The 17,076-nt window shown below is 39.3% G+C and overlaps 1 protein-coding gene across 1 annotated transcript in view; it reads right to left on the reverse strand.

Annotated features, from left to right (window-relative positions):
- Arhgef28 (Rho guanine nucleotide exchange factor 28) overlaps positions 1-17,076 on the reverse strand; it is a 248,065-nt gene that overhangs the window by 126,229 nt on the left and 104,760 nt on the right. Inside the window, exons 7-8 of the mRNA XM_077795966.1 lie at positions 11,500-11,552; positions 10,894-10,954 (exon numbers count right to left, since the gene is read on the reverse strand). Of these exons, the coding sequence (XP_077652092.1) occupies positions 10,894-10,954; positions 11,500-11,552 (114 nt within the window). The remainder of the gene's footprint in view (positions 1-10,893; positions 10,955-11,499; positions 11,553-17,076) is intronic.

Raw genomic sequence — 17,076 nt, forward strand, 5'->3', positions numbered from 1 at the left:
ATAGCCTTTTATTTTTAAGCCAGATCATTTTCTTGCTCACCAAAGACTCTCTTCTGAATGAGTCATTTATCCTCATTGTTTTCTATAGTAAACGAGGTGAATTTTTTCCACCCCATTTTATTAATATAATTGCATTTAAATGGATTCAAGATGTTATTTACATCTCATTCATATTCAATAGATAAATTGCTTTGTCTGACTGATTATAATTGCAGTTGGCAGAACTCAGTGATATCCCCCAGGCCCACCTCATCACCAGACATCATACAACCAGTACAGAGTAAGCATGCAAATGACTTCATCTTGCCATGCCTCCTTTAGTTAGAAATCCTTTACTGAGAAAATCACCTCCATGAGGTTAAAATCATTCAGGGCAAATGCTATGGCCTTGAAGTTTCAGCTTTCTGGAAGACCCACATAGAAGACTTCCTGCATCCCCTTCAGATGGAGGACATGTCACCTGCCTTGCAACCTGGATAAAATGCAATCTTTTCAAAGCGATATTTACATTTAGTATTTGAGAAATCTTCTTATCCTCCCATGGGTCCCCAAATTCCTTAAGGTCAAGAACTGTTGTCTTACTGGTATTTTTAAGGAGCCATATACTAAAAAGAAAACATAGAGGGTTTTGGAGACACCTATAAAGTAGATCTCACACTGACTTACTTAGTAGCCCTAACCAAGTCACTCATACTGTCTGAGCAGTAGTTGTCACATATAAAATGAAATCATAATGTCTGTCCTTCAAAGGGGTATTGTGAAGATCAAAGGAGATTATAACAGAAAAGAACTTAAAAGAATTGTCAATGAGCTTTAAATATTAATTATAAAGTTTCCTTTCATTACAATTCTCTTCCACATTATAGACAAAATAGTCATATCTTGACCTTGTTATAATAGCTTGATTTTCAAAATTGCAACATGCCCATGTACCAGGAAGTTCTAATAAAAAAAAATAAGTAAATAAAAGAATTAAAAAAGGACAGAAGAAGGAGGACAAGGAAAAGGAGTCCCTTTCCAGGAGGTGCGGGTTGTGGACACATGGATGTGTCACCTGGAGGTGTGGATGGTGGAAGTAATGAGCTCTGGGAGTAAGGGAAGCGAGGATCAGAGAAACAGTGGAAGAGTAGCCTAAGGAGAAAGAAATTCCTCACAATTCATGAGCTTAGAGAGAGCAACATCTAAAATTACATTTTAAGTTTTTCCTGATCATGTTCCAATTCCAATTTCCTCAAACCTTCAAGAGAAGTGTCTTACTCCCATAGACTTTTTCACAAACATCATCTGTGCAAACCCATTGAACTTCATAGCACATCATAACAAAATTCATGCTCTACAGACTTTTGTACAGTTATTCACAATGTAAATTTGTCAAATGTGAGCCATCAAATGAGCAAAGAATTTAAATAATTAATTTTAACACCATCTCTAAACTAACACCATAGTTCTGAAGCTAAAACTCTCATAAGATGGGGTAGATTGTCCTGGTTTTTAAAGAAGAGCAGAACCATCTTGCATATGCGACTGGAATGTCATGGTTTGAGGCAGTCTTGATTGACAGCAAGAAAATACATGTGTGCATCTTCACCTGAGTGGATTTACACATCCACAAATATTTCTATATGCAGCCATTTGTGTCTGTATTAACCAAACAGGAGTGCATACTAATATGCACAACTCTAATCTATTACTAAAACTAGAGGGAGACCTGAGTAAACCCTCTAGCTTCCCTTGCTTTTAGTTGCTTGCTTTCATCAACAATTTTAGAAGTCATAGAGCTAAGCAGTATGCTTCCATTAGCTTTGCTAAGTATAACACCTCTGAGGTATGGGTCACAGTGGTAATGGTTGCCTAAGTTGTTTTCCAGGAACTTGGTTGTACCTCCAAATGGTCTGAACCACTGACCCTTCACTTCACCCTACACCAGTGTCTGATGGGTGACTATTGGACATCAAAGAGCTGAAAACTCCACACTGCTAATGCTGCCAGTTTCTAACCATGCATCCTAGGAAGAGCTGTGAAGTAGAATTACTCATGTGTAGATCACTGATTACTTCTCTTTACCTCCAATCACTTTTTCCCATGCCAAACCATTTCTTTCTTCACCCTCTAAAGAAACCCTGTCCTATCCTCAGGAAGGCAGATTTGAGTCTTGGGGCTCCCATCTCCTCATGTTTGGCTGCCCCATAAATAAACTCTTTTTCAAAACTCAGTGGTTGGTGAATTACACAGAGGGCACAACAGGCCTTGCTTGGTAGCATTACCACATGGATCATTATACCCTCCTCTTCCTGCTCATCTTTAAGCCTCCACTCCAACAGCGAAGAACCCGACACCCACCATCCATAACTCATTTACTTCATTATTCCATCCCAGTGCACCTGGATAGTGGTGTCAAAGTTGTTAACCTGTGTTCCTATGGGGGAAAAAAATCTTAATAACCAAACAACAGTTCTTCTCTACAGCTTATTTTGCCTTTATTCTTACAAGCTCCACTCATTTCCAAAGTTTCTTAGGTCTGTACCTTCTCCTCAAAATAATGACCATCAATAAGTTTGTTTCATACATTTTTTAATAAAGTTAAATTGTTTTGTCACATTCTGCATTCTGTCCTGGGATGTCTCAACCTTCAATTTTTCAAATTTGCCTAGATTAAGGTTTACTCTATGTGCTATAAAGTTCTATGGGTTTCCACAAATGCATGGTGTCAGGGAGTCTCAATTAACAAATCATAAAGAATATTTTCACCACCCTAAACACACACACACACACACACACACACACACAGACAAGGATATATAAAAAGGACATAAGCGTCAACTAAAAGATTCCCAACTATAAAAGTTGGAATGCTTTGACAACAAATACAGAGTATTAGATTTATTTATTTTACCAAAAGTATAAAATAAATATCCTCGGTTCCATGTAGACATAAATAAATGACTGAATAAATAATAGGGGGGATATAAATCTCAAAGGTGAAATAATTCCAAATAATATAGGTAGATACTCCTCCCACAAGGAAGTATTTAGATAACTCCCCACTCCTTAAGTGCAGGCTGTATAACTTGGCTTCCTTTCAAAGGGTACAGTGTGGAAAAGGGAGTATGAAGAGTAACTTTACAGGAGAGAAAAGGACAAACACTACCACAGCCAAGTAACCAAGGTCAACATCAACGGTGATTAATAATGTTGACAGAATGGACTCAATAGGATGTGATGAAAGCAGCTCTTCACTGATGTGGTCTTCCTCCTGAAACCTGCACTCGCACTTCAGTGATGGGAAAAAAAACACATCAGAAAAATCCCAGTTAAGGAATATCCTACAAAATTCATGACCAACATTTCTCAAAACTATCAAGATGGCCAAAAACAAGGAAAGTGTGAGAAATTCTCATAGACAAAAAGAGCCTAAGAAAACATGAAGTCTAAATGTAGTAGGGGATCCAGCAACAGAAAAAGGAAATTAGGTGAAGAGTAAGAAAATCTTTGAAACAGTCAATCTAAAACTTTCCTTAAAAATATAATTTATTAAAAATTTTTAAAGAAGAGGAACTTATGTTCATTAAATGTGGAACTAATGCTAAATGGATGTTTGTATCCCTTATGTAGATACGGAGATTACAGCCAAGCATTAAATTCCATTTCCTTTTGGTCAGGTTTTTACTGTGTGAAGTTATCATGTGAGTCTGAGGGAAGTAATTAGACATTAAAATATCATATACTGAAATTCCCTCTATTCCCTAGAGCTGACCCCAATGAAAAGCTCTCATTTGGCACCTGTGAGGTAGATGAATCCATCTTAGATTAGCTGAAACCTTATTGGCAGACAAATCTCAAGAACCTGGATGAATCCTCATGGCTCACTCAAAGTTTTATCCTCAAGTTCTAAATGCCTTCAACTTCATCTTTATTCTAATTGTTGTTGTTGTTGTTGTTGTTGTTATTTTGTTTGACATCCAATCACATCACTTCTCCATACCCTTCAACTACATTCCTTCTTTCAGCAGAGTCTTATAAAGTGAGGCATAAACTCCGCTGACTTTCTTACCCATGCCTGAAGTAAGGGGCCGTGGTTCATTAAAAAAAAAAAAAAAAAAAAAAGTTTTCCAAATTAGGCAAACTCTAAAAGTTACAGCAAATTGTCCCAATAAACTGTTAGAGCTTGTATTGCCTGACATGAAAGCTAATTAGAATCTTAATTGCCCTAAAGTCCCTTCCAAGGGATTAACCACTGGATACTCAATTAAAAAAAAAAAAAGGCTCTACTACCACAAATACACTCCCTGCAATCAAGCTGGCTGCCAAGGATCCTTCAGAGATGGGGGATTCTTTTGTATATGCCTATATGAAATTCCCATAAGAAAATAGGAAGAAATATCTGGGTGTCACTCAACTTTCTATAAAACAAATTTTATAACACCATTTTCAGAATATATTTCATATTTTTCATTTGTTTCCTATCATATGAGTTAGGTATAGTCTCCTTAAGATTTTATACTTATTTGAAATTTATATATAACCATTTGATTGAAACATCAAAATAAAATGTTCCTTAGGGATGGAATTTATGGAATTTACGTATTCACTAAGCTAGCTTATTTGGGGGTTGAGAATCTTATTTTGGAGAAGGAAAAAATTAGAGTTCAAAGAAAGGACTCCCTATTTTTTCCCTTCCCTCAACTACATTTCAGAGATTAAATCAGTTTGTTATATGAAAGAAAAAGGCAATTTAGAATGTACTAAAGGTGGGAGAGCACTAATGCCAAATGTCAGGTATCCCAACAATGCCCTTATGATATCAGTGTCAACATCAAGCCCACCCTTCATCCCACTCTGTTCACCTCAAAATCCAATGAATGATTCTGTGACAGCAAATTACAGTCACTATCAAATTATTATCTTAATGCTTATACGTACATTTTTAAAGGTTTCTCATCATCTTATTTAAGTGGTTGAGAAATTTTTTTCCATCTTTTTTTTTTCAAAGTTTTCATCGTTCCCACAATCTATGATATGGATGCTGACAATCACTGAGGGTTTGCAAACCTAATACAAACAGGCCTCTATTAGTTACTTTTGCAATCAGTTGAGATAAAAATAGAACCCCATTTCTCAGTTACAATAAAAACCCGAAACTCCAGGAAGTCAGGTCCCCAAAAATATCTGGTCACAGTTCTCAACCTTGTCAGCCTCTGAGGATCACCTGGGTCCCTTTTTGGACTCTGGATATGCATGCTCTGCTCTAGATCATGTAAATCACCATCTCTGGATGTGGGATCTGGCTTGACTATTGCAAAGCTTCAATTCCAGTGTGGAGGCAGAATACACAACCATAGGGTAGCACAGTACCTAGATAAGCAACTCCTAACCATAACTGATTTTTATTTAGTTATTTTTTTATTTTACATTTTTGAGCCAATAACAAGCAGAACAGTAGAACTGTCATTAAACCAGAGAGCATTCTAGACTTGGGGCTTTTAATTTCACAGTTTTCTGGGATTTTACTCAGAAGAAAAGACAGTGAGATATACTGTACACCTCCAAAAAGGTTTTGGTTCCTTCATGTTTCCTAATCTATAGCAATTCATCTAAAAATCCCCGAATGTTCTTTCTTATAATTTATGGGACAAAAGTCTGTCAATAGATACTCCAATGGTCTCACTTAAAGCAAAATATTTCATTCACATTCCATGAGAATTTTACCCAAACAATAAAACCACAAGTATAAAAGGCAGAACACGCTTGATAAGAGAATCAAATTGAGCTCATAACACGCAGTAGCATTCCAATAAGTCAGCGATTTTTTTCCTTCCAAAAACAAATTCTAAAACCTCTGCACCCACAATGAGATTTCACTAAAGTGAACAAAAGGGAAACTATTTAAGTCCAAATTGACACAAATAACTTTACATTTCCAATCCCCTTCTTGGAATATTTCTCTATTGCCAACACTTTTACTTCAAAACCAAATCAGTGGTAAACATTTAGTGTATGGAAGAGAGGTGACCCCCACCAGAGAGAGAGAGAGAGAGAGAGAGAGAGAAGGAAAAAAGAGTCCACAGAAGCATCCAAAGCCTGGGGCATACAGAGAGACCTGACAAAAATTAAGCCGAAAACTTAATTTTCAGAAGGGTAAGAGCTTTCTGCTAAGGTTCCCTCTCCCTCCTCCTTTTCGTTTTCCTTCATGTTTCATGCCACATTCTTGAGATTTCAATATAGATACACATGTGCTATTAAATAACAGCCAATAGAGGGTCAGCTTCCCTTACACACACCCAGGGTCTGCCACACTAAGATCCTGTTTGGAACCATCTCAAAACTCAATTTTTACAAGCTTTATAAGCATTTGTAGCTCAGCAGTATTAATTCCATTTCCAATTTTTTTTTGTTAATATAAGAAGAAATGGGAAACTAACCTAATTGGTTCTACTTATTTGGTTGTTTGCCAAACTGGTACCATGGACTGCATTGTCTCTACTCCAACAGCCACTAGAATCGAGGGCCTGAATGAGATGGAGATGCAGATCTTGAAAACATATTTTATACTCTACCTAATGTTCTAGAGGGGTCTAGAGGGGTCTAGAGGGGCTGTTCCTTTGGCTCTTCTAATCATTTTCTACCAGTTTCCCTTTGCTGATGAATTCCCCTAGGTGAAGGCCTTGTTTCTCTCCCTGGGTCTTGTCTAAGGTCATGAAAAGTTTCTGTCTTCCAAGTTGAGAAATATGAACCTCAGATCCTAGTGTTTGTTTCTGTCTGTTTCTGCTTCCTTCTCTTCCTCACTGGCCTCTACAAGAGCTTTTTGCTGTTGTTCATTTTGTTATCAAGTCTGGTTTCCTTCCACATTCAGCTTTGGCTCCTCTGTCTCCCTTGTGCCCACCCCCAGAGTGCCAGCACCCAGCGTATTTTCTCATATTATGTATAAGTAATGAACAATACTAGCCAATGAAAGGACCCAGAGTTTTAAAGATGTATCTGTGATTTGAACTTCTGCGTGTGCTGACCTGGCCACTCTATGAAATCAATACTACATACCTTTAAAGGGGGGAGGATTCGCTAATAAATTCTTGTGGGGAGGATTGGCATTTTCTCTTTCTTCTTGCAAAAATAATCCATGTTCTTTGTAGAAAAATGTACACTGTCATGGTAGGCTATCTTCCACAATGGAGCTTACTTGTGGTATATAATGGTAAATGAACAACATAGGCCACAAATTCTATTGTCCACATCATCACAAATATGTGGAAAAACACTGGCAGAAAACACATACAAATTTAATAGTAGCAGTCTCTGAGTGGAAAACTATAGGGGATGCTTTTTTATATGTTCTATAATTTTCATTTTTGCTGCTGTGAGTATTTATTACTTCCATAATTTTGAAGAGTAAATTTTTTCCAAAAGACTCATTTTGCAAAATTTTATGTTTAAAATTGCTGGCACTTGCACCAAGCCCACTCTCTGCCAGCCAGACCTGTGTCGGCAGATGTGTCACTGCTTCATGCCAGAGCTCTGAGGTGTTGAGACTCCTCAAGTGAAGAGATGGCAGCCAATTCTATCCCTACCCCATCCCAGTGTCTCTCTCCCTCTACTACCCTCCCCCTGGGGAAAGTTAAAGCACTCACTCAGCTCTTCGTTTTGTCATGTCAGTTTCACCAATCCTTCATTTTTTTCCATGCAAATAGTTACATGATATACGACTTTAGCCAAAGAAATTTCACATACCTTTTAATCCAATGCAGACCATGTGTGATTAATTATGCTCAAAAATCGGCTTCAGTGTGAGTGTCACTACATCTGGTCTGTCACTCACAATCTCACTCATGCTCTGGAATAGACCTTGCCGAAAGAATAAAACCATCACCTTCCAGAAGCTTCTGAAATTCGCCTGAGACACTGTGGCTTCACAAGGAGGAACTTTTAACTGGAAATCTTAAAATTCCAACCAAAGCCACAGTTTCCTTTTTTCAGATTCAACCTTTTAAAAGGAATTTGCAAGACGGTGACTGATCAAGCTGCCTGAAGCTTTGCTGATATGGAGGGTTCCTGCATCCCTGTTTGGAGTTGGGATTCCAGTACTACAGGTAAGCATCACCCCACCCGCTGCCCACTGCTGTTCCACAAGCTGTCCATTTGCACCCTCTGGACGGTCACTTCCCACCTTCTTGGTACAGCAATTGCTGTTGCCCACTATCAATTTTGGCTTTGCTTTTAGTGTTGATCTGATTTCTAAATCACATTTAGATCCTCTGACTCGAGCCAAATGAACCTTCTCTTCCTTCTCACCTTCAGCATTAACCCATGTTCTGTCTTCCATCTCCTTTTCTTCCATGACCTTGAATGCTTTGTTCCCCCTCTCCCCGTGCTAGCTGCCCAGAGCATGGAGTCTCATTCTCCACTGTGACGGCAACAGGATCAGATCCCATCCCTTCCACTGCAGATTCTCCCCTTGGAGCAAAACACCAGGCCTACACCATCCGCAGAGAGTGGGATTACCATCAACTATTTGCTGAGGAGGTCTGGGCCACTGGCTTGGATGAGCTTCCCAGACAGCTATCACCACCCACGACATCATTCCTCCAACCCAATCATTTTTGTATAAACTAAGGGCCAGTGTGATTCTTGATGCTCTGAGGGATCAATTAGAATTACATAAATGAACTTTCTATGGATTATCCTGTCCAATATAATAAAGTTAATTAAAGTATTCAGTTCCTTGGTGGCTGGCACTGGTCATACATTGCATGCACAGGTAGCTACTGGCTCTGACTCTGGACAGCACAGATGGAGAACACATCCATCAACACAGAAAGGTCTCCTGAAACAGCCCCCATGCCATTTACATCACACAACTCTCCATCCCACAGTACTGAATAATACAAGTTGTCAAAGACTTGCACCTCTCGTCCACATACATATTTTATCAGGAGTTCCTCAGAGACTGGGTAGAATACAAGCACAGAGAGAATTCAGGTGTTTTGAAGTGGCCTTTGGGGAGAGCTATTTTCCCAGCCTCTGGGTTAGCATCTGACTCTTACTCACTGCTCAATGCCTGCTTCCCTGTCTCAGAAGGTTCCTTTAAAATCTATTATCATTTTCTTTGCATGAAGTCAAGGAGCCTTCCTGAATCCAAGATATTTATATGAACAACAAAGCGAATGCTAGCAGCAAAAAGCTCACCCCTGGCCCTTTCCATAAATCACTGGATGAAAGTCCTGCGCATTTGTGTCCCAAGGCCTTCCTAACACTGCTCTCCAGTCACAGTGATGATGCTGACAAAGCACTAAGATTAGATTGGGTTACTACGGTTTCCGTAGCACAAGTCTTCTTACCCAGCAAGGACACCAGCTGGAGATTGGAGTGCTTTTTTTTTTTTTTTTTTTGAAATCTAAGATTAAAATAATCCGACTATTTAATACTTTTAGCAGCCAGCCCTTCCCCTCCCCCAGCAATTTGTCTTGGTAAACATTCTTCAAAGCTGACATTCCTGGGAGAATGATGCAATTTATAGATGAGACATCCTGTATGCGTGAGTAACAGCTATGCACCCGGCTTCAGGGGCCCACAACAATCATGTGTGGGAGGTGTTTGCTTTCCTTTCTCCTTCCTCTTCCTCTCTTCTGGAAGAAAATGATTACCCCTTACCTTATGTAGCAGAAATATTACAGGCGTGCTTATGGCTTAGTGCAGACCTAAGTTTCTATTCCAATTTCAGGAGCACCTCAGGCAGGGAGATCCAGCAAACCACCTCTGGCTTGTGGCCAAGTACAGGCAGCACAGTCAACGGACACTGCGGGCTCTTCCTCTGTGTGACATGATTTCTCAACTATTGTAACTGCTTCTTTGTGTGTCTGCCAAATGTGCCAGCCACACTCCCCTAAACTCTGGTGAGCTCCGTAGGTCACACACCTTCACTATCTGACTCCCACCAGGGATTGGTTCAGTTTTCCCTGATCTCACATCAACCTGAGCCCTCAGCCACCACCAGCTCCTCTTCGCTCCCACCTTCTAAGACCACTCTTCCCACATGTGCTTTCCAGGTGTGAGAGCTGCCTTGGCTTCAGTAAACCTGAAGAAACCAACTGGGAAGGTGAGTGTCCATCTGCATCCCACTGGACCATCCAGGAGCCATAACTGATATCTGCTGGTTGTCCCAGCCATGTCTCCAGTAGCTTCAGAAGGTTCCTCTGAACCTGCTTGCCTCTAAATAACTCAAGGGATAAGTCTGGGGCCCAAGTGAACCTTGAAGAGAAATAAACTACATGGGGAAGAAATTTAGAAAGGTGCCCTAGGACGTGGTAAGCCAGGACCCTTTTGAGCAGATGAGAATTCTCAGGTCTACAGAAAGAGTGAAGAGTGACGTCCATCCTGCTGAGGGAGCTCCTGATCCCTCCAAAAGGACACTCCCATCAGCCCCACACCCCCAGCACACATCTGGCCTTTTCCTGAGGCCAGACGGGTAGATCTCATAGGTTCAGCTCCACAGAGACACGTGGTTATCAGTGTGGGACGGCGGTACACTTGAGAACGCTTGGGCCCGGCAGAATGACGTTCCCAGTTTCAACTCCACTGTTCACCTTCCACCAGTGGCTCAGTTGCTTTCCTGAAATGAATCTGGCAGTGCCTCTTCATAGGAATTACAAGATAACCATGACAAACCTTAAGCCAGCATTTGGCAAGAAAAAGCTCTGATGACTTGGTTGTTTTTTTTAGATTTTAAATGGAATCCTGTCCCTAAAGTCATAATATTATGACTGATGCTTCAAAGAAACTTTGCCTGGATAGGTTTTAAAAAGTAGACAAGGTTTCCAGGAAGGAATATTTTCTTCTTGTCCACAGTATACCTGGTCTGTGATATCCTCATAAGTGCAGGGAAAGCAATACTTTGGAACATACCCAAATCTAGGTTCTCCTGGTCCTCATGTTCACTCGGTTGAACCTCCAGGTTTTTGACACACTAAGAAAGATAAAGTCAATGAGGTATTATTATTATTATATATATATAATGCTATACTTAATGTTTTTTTATTTTTGTAAATTAGAAAAACAATCTCGGGAAGCATCAGTAAAAACATGCTACATGAATCGCATCATGTAAACAGAAAACTAGTCCTGTTCATAATTAATATTATTTAAGAACTAAAAATAAAAAAGAGATCTGCCCTAAGCAGAAATACACCTGAAAACTGTCCATAGGTAAAACTTATTATTGGCCGATAGCCATATATATCAAACTTTAAGTAAAATTTGTTTTGGAAAATGAATTCAATCATCTTGCATTTACAAAAACCCAGAAGATAGCAAAGTTTAGTTGTAAAGGGTAGAGATTGAGAATCTGATAAAGGAAACTGGATTTCAAATTATTCTAAAAGTGGCTTTAGGCACATGCCTGTTTGTTGAATTTATTTCTATTTTTATGACAACTAGATCTTCATTCCATTTTAACTCTGGATAGATGTACACACACACAAAAAAAAAGGGAAACAGGGAATCATTCATTACCTTTACATCCTCCTTTTCAGTTGGCGATCTGCTGGAACCCACATTCTTAATCTCTGCAAAAGGAATAATTCTCATCAAGATCTGCTGATTAGAACTTGTTGGTTAAAAAAAAAAGAAGAAGAAGAAAGAAAAAAATAAACTAGATAACAAATATAATAAATGAGTGCCAGGAGCTGTCTGTAGTGCTAGCTAAGTTTGTTTGTTTGTTTGTTTTTTAGATAAAGCTTCTTTAAAATCCTCTCTCCCCAGAGTAGACTACCCTATCACCTGACTACTCACTCTCTGGTATTTGTGCAGATCAAAATGTAAACAATCCCAGGAGCTTTCACAGGAAATCCTGGGGGGAAAGAAGGATCATTAAATAAATAAATGCCTTTGGTGCCAGAGGAAGGCTGCTCACTACCGAAGGCTCTTCAAAATAGCCCAGATTGCCAGGCGGGTGGCTCGCACACGTAAAGCCAGCAGCTCGGGAGGCTGAGACAGGAGGATAGCAAACTGAATGCCAGCCTCAGTAACAGAGAAGTGCTAAGTAACTCAATGAGACCCTGTCTCTAAATAAAATATAAAATAGGCCTGAGGATGTGGCTCAGTGGTCGAATGCCCTGAGTTCAATCCCCAGTATCCCCCTCCAAAAAATAGCACAGATTAAGGACGTGACTTGTACCCACCTGAGGAAATCCCACTCATCTATTTCCTCAAACACCACAGATTTCAATGTCTCAGGAGAACTTTCAAAAGAGCATTATTCATTCCAGAAGAGGTCTGGCTTTTCATGGCTCAGTGCTGAGAGCAGAACACTCCAGTGCAGCCCCCAGCTCCAGCCTCAGCCAGACGCCGGGGCCACCCTGAGCTGAGCTGAGCAGTGCCCAGCCCTGGGCACCCCAGGAGTCCTCTCTCTGTAAAGGTTTTCCTGGAAACCGTGGTGGTCAGGATGTTCTGGGATGAACAGGAAGGTCCATTTAAGGGGACGTTTCTCTCTGTGGCTTGACTGATTGGTTCTCTTCCCAAATACTCAGTTGCCTGGAAACAAGAGTCACTACTGTCGAAATAACCCCCGGGAGCAGGTTTGGTTGTGGGGAAAATAAGTGTTGACATCCCTAGCAGGGGCAGATGGCTGAAAACCTTCGATCTGATTTTGTATAAATACACAACACGGTGGAGCCCGAGGCTCTTTGCTGGAATCTCACCTTCTGGTCACCAAGGTCCTACAAGATGCAAGTCCTGATGAAATACCAACAGTTTTCCTAGAAAATGTATCAACTAGACTTTCCCAACTCTACTACTCCTACTGATTTCAGTTCCCTAATGCCTCAAACCTCCAAGTAGATTTACTCAAGCTCTTCCTACAGCCAGGAGTTTCCATCCATTCTGTTTAGAAAAGGGATATAAGGCTTCATTTACATGGCTCTCCATGACAAGTCATAAATAACAAGGGTCATAAATGACAAAGGTGGAGTTACTCATTACTTAATGAGACAGGATGGAGCAGAAGGCTACAATTCCACTTATCATATTTTTTTGTTGTTGTTGTTTTTGTTTGTTTGTTTTTAAGTCTGCTTAACAGCTGGACGTGCTGATGCATGCCTGTAATCACAGTTATTTGGGAGGCTGAGGCAGGAAGATCACAATTTTGAGGACAGTCTGGGCAAGTTAGCAAGATCCTGTTTCAAAATAAAAAATAAAAATGGTCGGGAGATATAGCTTAGTGGTAAGAATGCTTAACAAAAATTTTTAATTTGTTTTATATCAAGAGATTCCTCAGAAAATTGGGAATGGAATCACCATTTGACCCAGCTATCCCACTCTTTGGTTTATACCCAAAGGACTTAAAATCAGCATACTATAGTGACACAGCCACATCAATGTTTATAGCAACTCAATTCACAGTAGCTAGACCATGGAACAACCTAGGTGTCCCTCAATAGATGCATGGATTAAAAAAAATGTGCTATATATACTCAATGAAATATTACTCAGCTTTAAAGAAGAGTAAAATTATGGCATTTGCCAATAAATGGTTGGAGTTGGATAATATCATGCTAAGAAAAATAAGCCAATCCCACAAAACCAAAGGCCAAATGTTTTCTCTAATATGCGGATGCTAATTCACAAAAGGGGGTGGGGGGCACTAGAGAAAAATAGAATTACCTTACATTAGGTAGAAGGAAGTGATGGGAGGGGCGGAGAGGGGTGTGGGGATAGGAAATGTAGTAGAATGAAACAGACATTATTACTTTATGTATATATGTGACTGCATGACCAATATGATTTTATAACATGTACACTCAGAAAAATGAGAAATTATATCCCATCTATGTATGATACATCAAAGTGTATAAATGCATTCTATTGTCATGTATAACTAATTAAAACAAATTTTAAAAATTAAAAAAAAAGAATACTACAATTACACTACAAAACAGCATATCACTCTTGAATTCATACTGTATATTAGCTTCCATGATAAAAAATAAAGATGTAATAACCCCGATATTCTATGGCTATGAGAACAATTCTCAACAGGGAGGGAGTCCCAGGGATAGGGCTGTGGCTGACACCCAGCCTGGACAGTCCATGTTACCCAGCATCCCTGCTAGCTTTTAGATGCACATCCCACACAAGGCCTCCAGGTGGCAGCAGAGTAACATCTGCGTAAACGACATTGCCAGGGATATGACTATCTAAATGGGCCAACTTCTTCATTTTTTAAAAGACTCCTTGTACATGCCAAAATCCAAAATGCAAGTTTAATGTTTTTTGTCCCGCTGAACAGATGCAGAATACTAATGTGAATCGCCTAGAATGGCATTCACCATATTTTAGGCCTATAGCAGAGGTTTGGTCTTGAAACTCATATACTCACATTGTAAAAATTGGAGTAAGTAGAGATTAACTCCAAGGTGTTAAAAAGAAGGAGGGAAGGATAACCAGAACCAAAGTTTCAACAGATACATCTGCATTAGACACTGAGAGTCACACTTTTATTTTGCCCATTATAAGATATTTCTTTAAGATTTTTTTTTTTTTTTTTGCACAATGCACTTCTTTTTTAAATTTATTTATTCTTACATGGTGCTGAGGATCAAACCTAGTGCCTCACTTATGCTAAGCAAGCACCCTACCACTGAGCTACAATCTCAGCCCCCATTATAGGATATTTCTTTAAAGCCATCTCATACCATAAGCTCCTAAATGATCATTATACTTCATTTCTGAAAAAGTCCATACAGATAGCATTTATTTAGAATGGTACCCATTTATTCCAGCTTGTTTATGAAATGGTACCCATTTATTCCAGCTTGTTCACACCCAGTAGCTTAGGTTCAGTTTCCTCCCCTCTCCTGCCCCAAAAGGTTGCTGTGCTGATTACTAGACATTGCCATGCCTACATTTTTTTTCTTATCATCAACTGCAATTTTTTTTATTTTAAAGCAACTGCTACAAACTATATTAAAGCCAATAAATTTTCACAGAAAGTAGACTTTATTTTTAAAATAACTTACAAACCTTTGTGGCAATGTGCAGATTCAGAATAATAATATATCTTTAATTAATCTAGGACTAAGCAGAACCATATCTTAGACATTTCAAATTTAGCACTCATTTTACCAGAGTTTAATTAAATTACTCCAGGAGAGTTTCTGCTAAATTAGTGGGATCCGTTTACACCAACTCAAGAACCACCAATTGCATAGTGCAATTAAACCACTCATTGCTATAGCAACCTTCAGCAGATAATGGTATCAGTAACTCTAGCTATTCTGTGTTCAAGGCCTATTAATCTTGCCTTGGAGGCCCACCCAAAAGGAAGGATTACGCCTCTAAATCAGACTTACAAAACTTGATAAACATGTTTTTTTATTGCCAAATTATAATAGAACAAGAGCTAATCTCCAGTACTTATGTTCACTAGTAACACAGCATTAGCAAACAGGTTTTTTTTTTTTTTTAATCAGGGTTAAGTAGCTGCAAGATTAATATCAATGTGTCATTAAGAAGCAGATTTGTCTAAAACAATCTCAACTCTGTTCACAAGTTTTACTGTCTCCTTTTGCAAAATGGAACCAAGTGTCTAAGCTTAGGCAAAGAAAAAGCTTACACCAAAGACAGGATGCTCCACATTTTCCTTTAATTGCCATTTGGCTGTGCCATCCGACTCCTTCCCCAGGAAGGAGGAGGAGAAGAATCCTAATCAGAGCCAGCCAGACCACCAATGCTGCCCTGCCCTCAGGTTCAACTGTCCACAACCAAGTCCACGCCTGGCTTCAATCTGCAGAACAGCATCAACAACGCAGCTGGAAAACAAGGGTCATGCTCTCCATTTGCTCAACCCACCGCATGAATGCCAAAAAAAAAAAAAAAATACCCTGAGACTGTTTACAGCAGGCTCTGGGTACCCCTTTGGCAATACACTGGGAACAGTTCACAGTCTTTGAATGACTCATTTTCTCCCAATAGGCTATGAATTCCAGGAGGGCTGGGACCAAATTGATTTTGGCCCAACATCTGTATCTCCATCTTGGCACATTCTAGGTGCCAAACAAATAAATGCTTCTCTCCTGCACCAACACCTATGAGGCTCAATATATACAGATGTGGTATATCATGAGGCAAGCTGCAGAGCAGAACAGGCAGGGGAAAGCTGCTTACTTTTTGACTCACCGATTCAACACTCTCAATGCTAGCTCTGTTTTATTACAACTAGAACTATTTTATTAGTGACCAGATAGATGAGTGACTTCCCTTGCTGTCTTCCCGCCCTACCAGCTGTCAGTCCCTTGGTGCCTTGGTGCCTCATAGCAAGTACTTCACCTCCATGTTGCTACAACGTGTTACCCTAGTGTGCACACCCAATTCACAACTGCCAGAGAGCCAAAACTGCAAAGAGAACAAACGCTCCTAATTCAGCGACAATTATAACACTTGAACTTTTGTCCCAACATTCTAATTGATGTTGGTCCAATTTTTGTATCTGCTGCTTAGTACATACTAGGTGCTTTTTCCTAAAAGTGGGAGTACTAATGAGCACTTTAATTTTGCCTGCCCAGGATAAATATGCACTGGGAGAAATGATAAGACATTTATCTACAGAAATATCAAAATGAGCTTTGTTCATTCAAAAGCCCCAACATTCCAGTCAGTTTCACAAGCTCTACCCATCCCCACTGAACTACATCCTTGGAAAAGCTATCAAGATGAGAAAAGAAATTCTTGCCCTGGAAGAACTCTAAACTGTGCTCTTTTAGAATGTAGTTTTTATACTTACTCTCTGCATTATTTCTGAAAGAATGTAAGATATCTTTTTGAAATACATTTTTTAATTTAAATTATTTCCAATACTTTTTCAACAATAGTTACAAGAATTCTTTAAAAGGACTATAAAAAATATCAATATAACCACCATTAAATTAAATTTTGGTATGTATCCCTTCTACAGAAGAAGAGGGCAAGAAGAAACTTAATCATATATTAAAATTATTTTACATCAATACATAAATTATTTCTATAGAGATATATAAAACAGCTTTATTGTGGTATAACTCACATACCATAAAATATACCCATTTAGCACACATA

Source organism: Urocitellus parryii, chromosome 1 (genome assembly GCF_045843805.1).
Source record: "Urocitellus parryii isolate mUroPar1 chromosome 1, mUroPar1.hap1, whole genome shotgun sequence".
Taxonomy (NCBI): domain Eukaryota; kingdom Metazoa; phylum Chordata; class Mammalia; order Rodentia; family Sciuridae; genus Urocitellus; species Urocitellus parryii.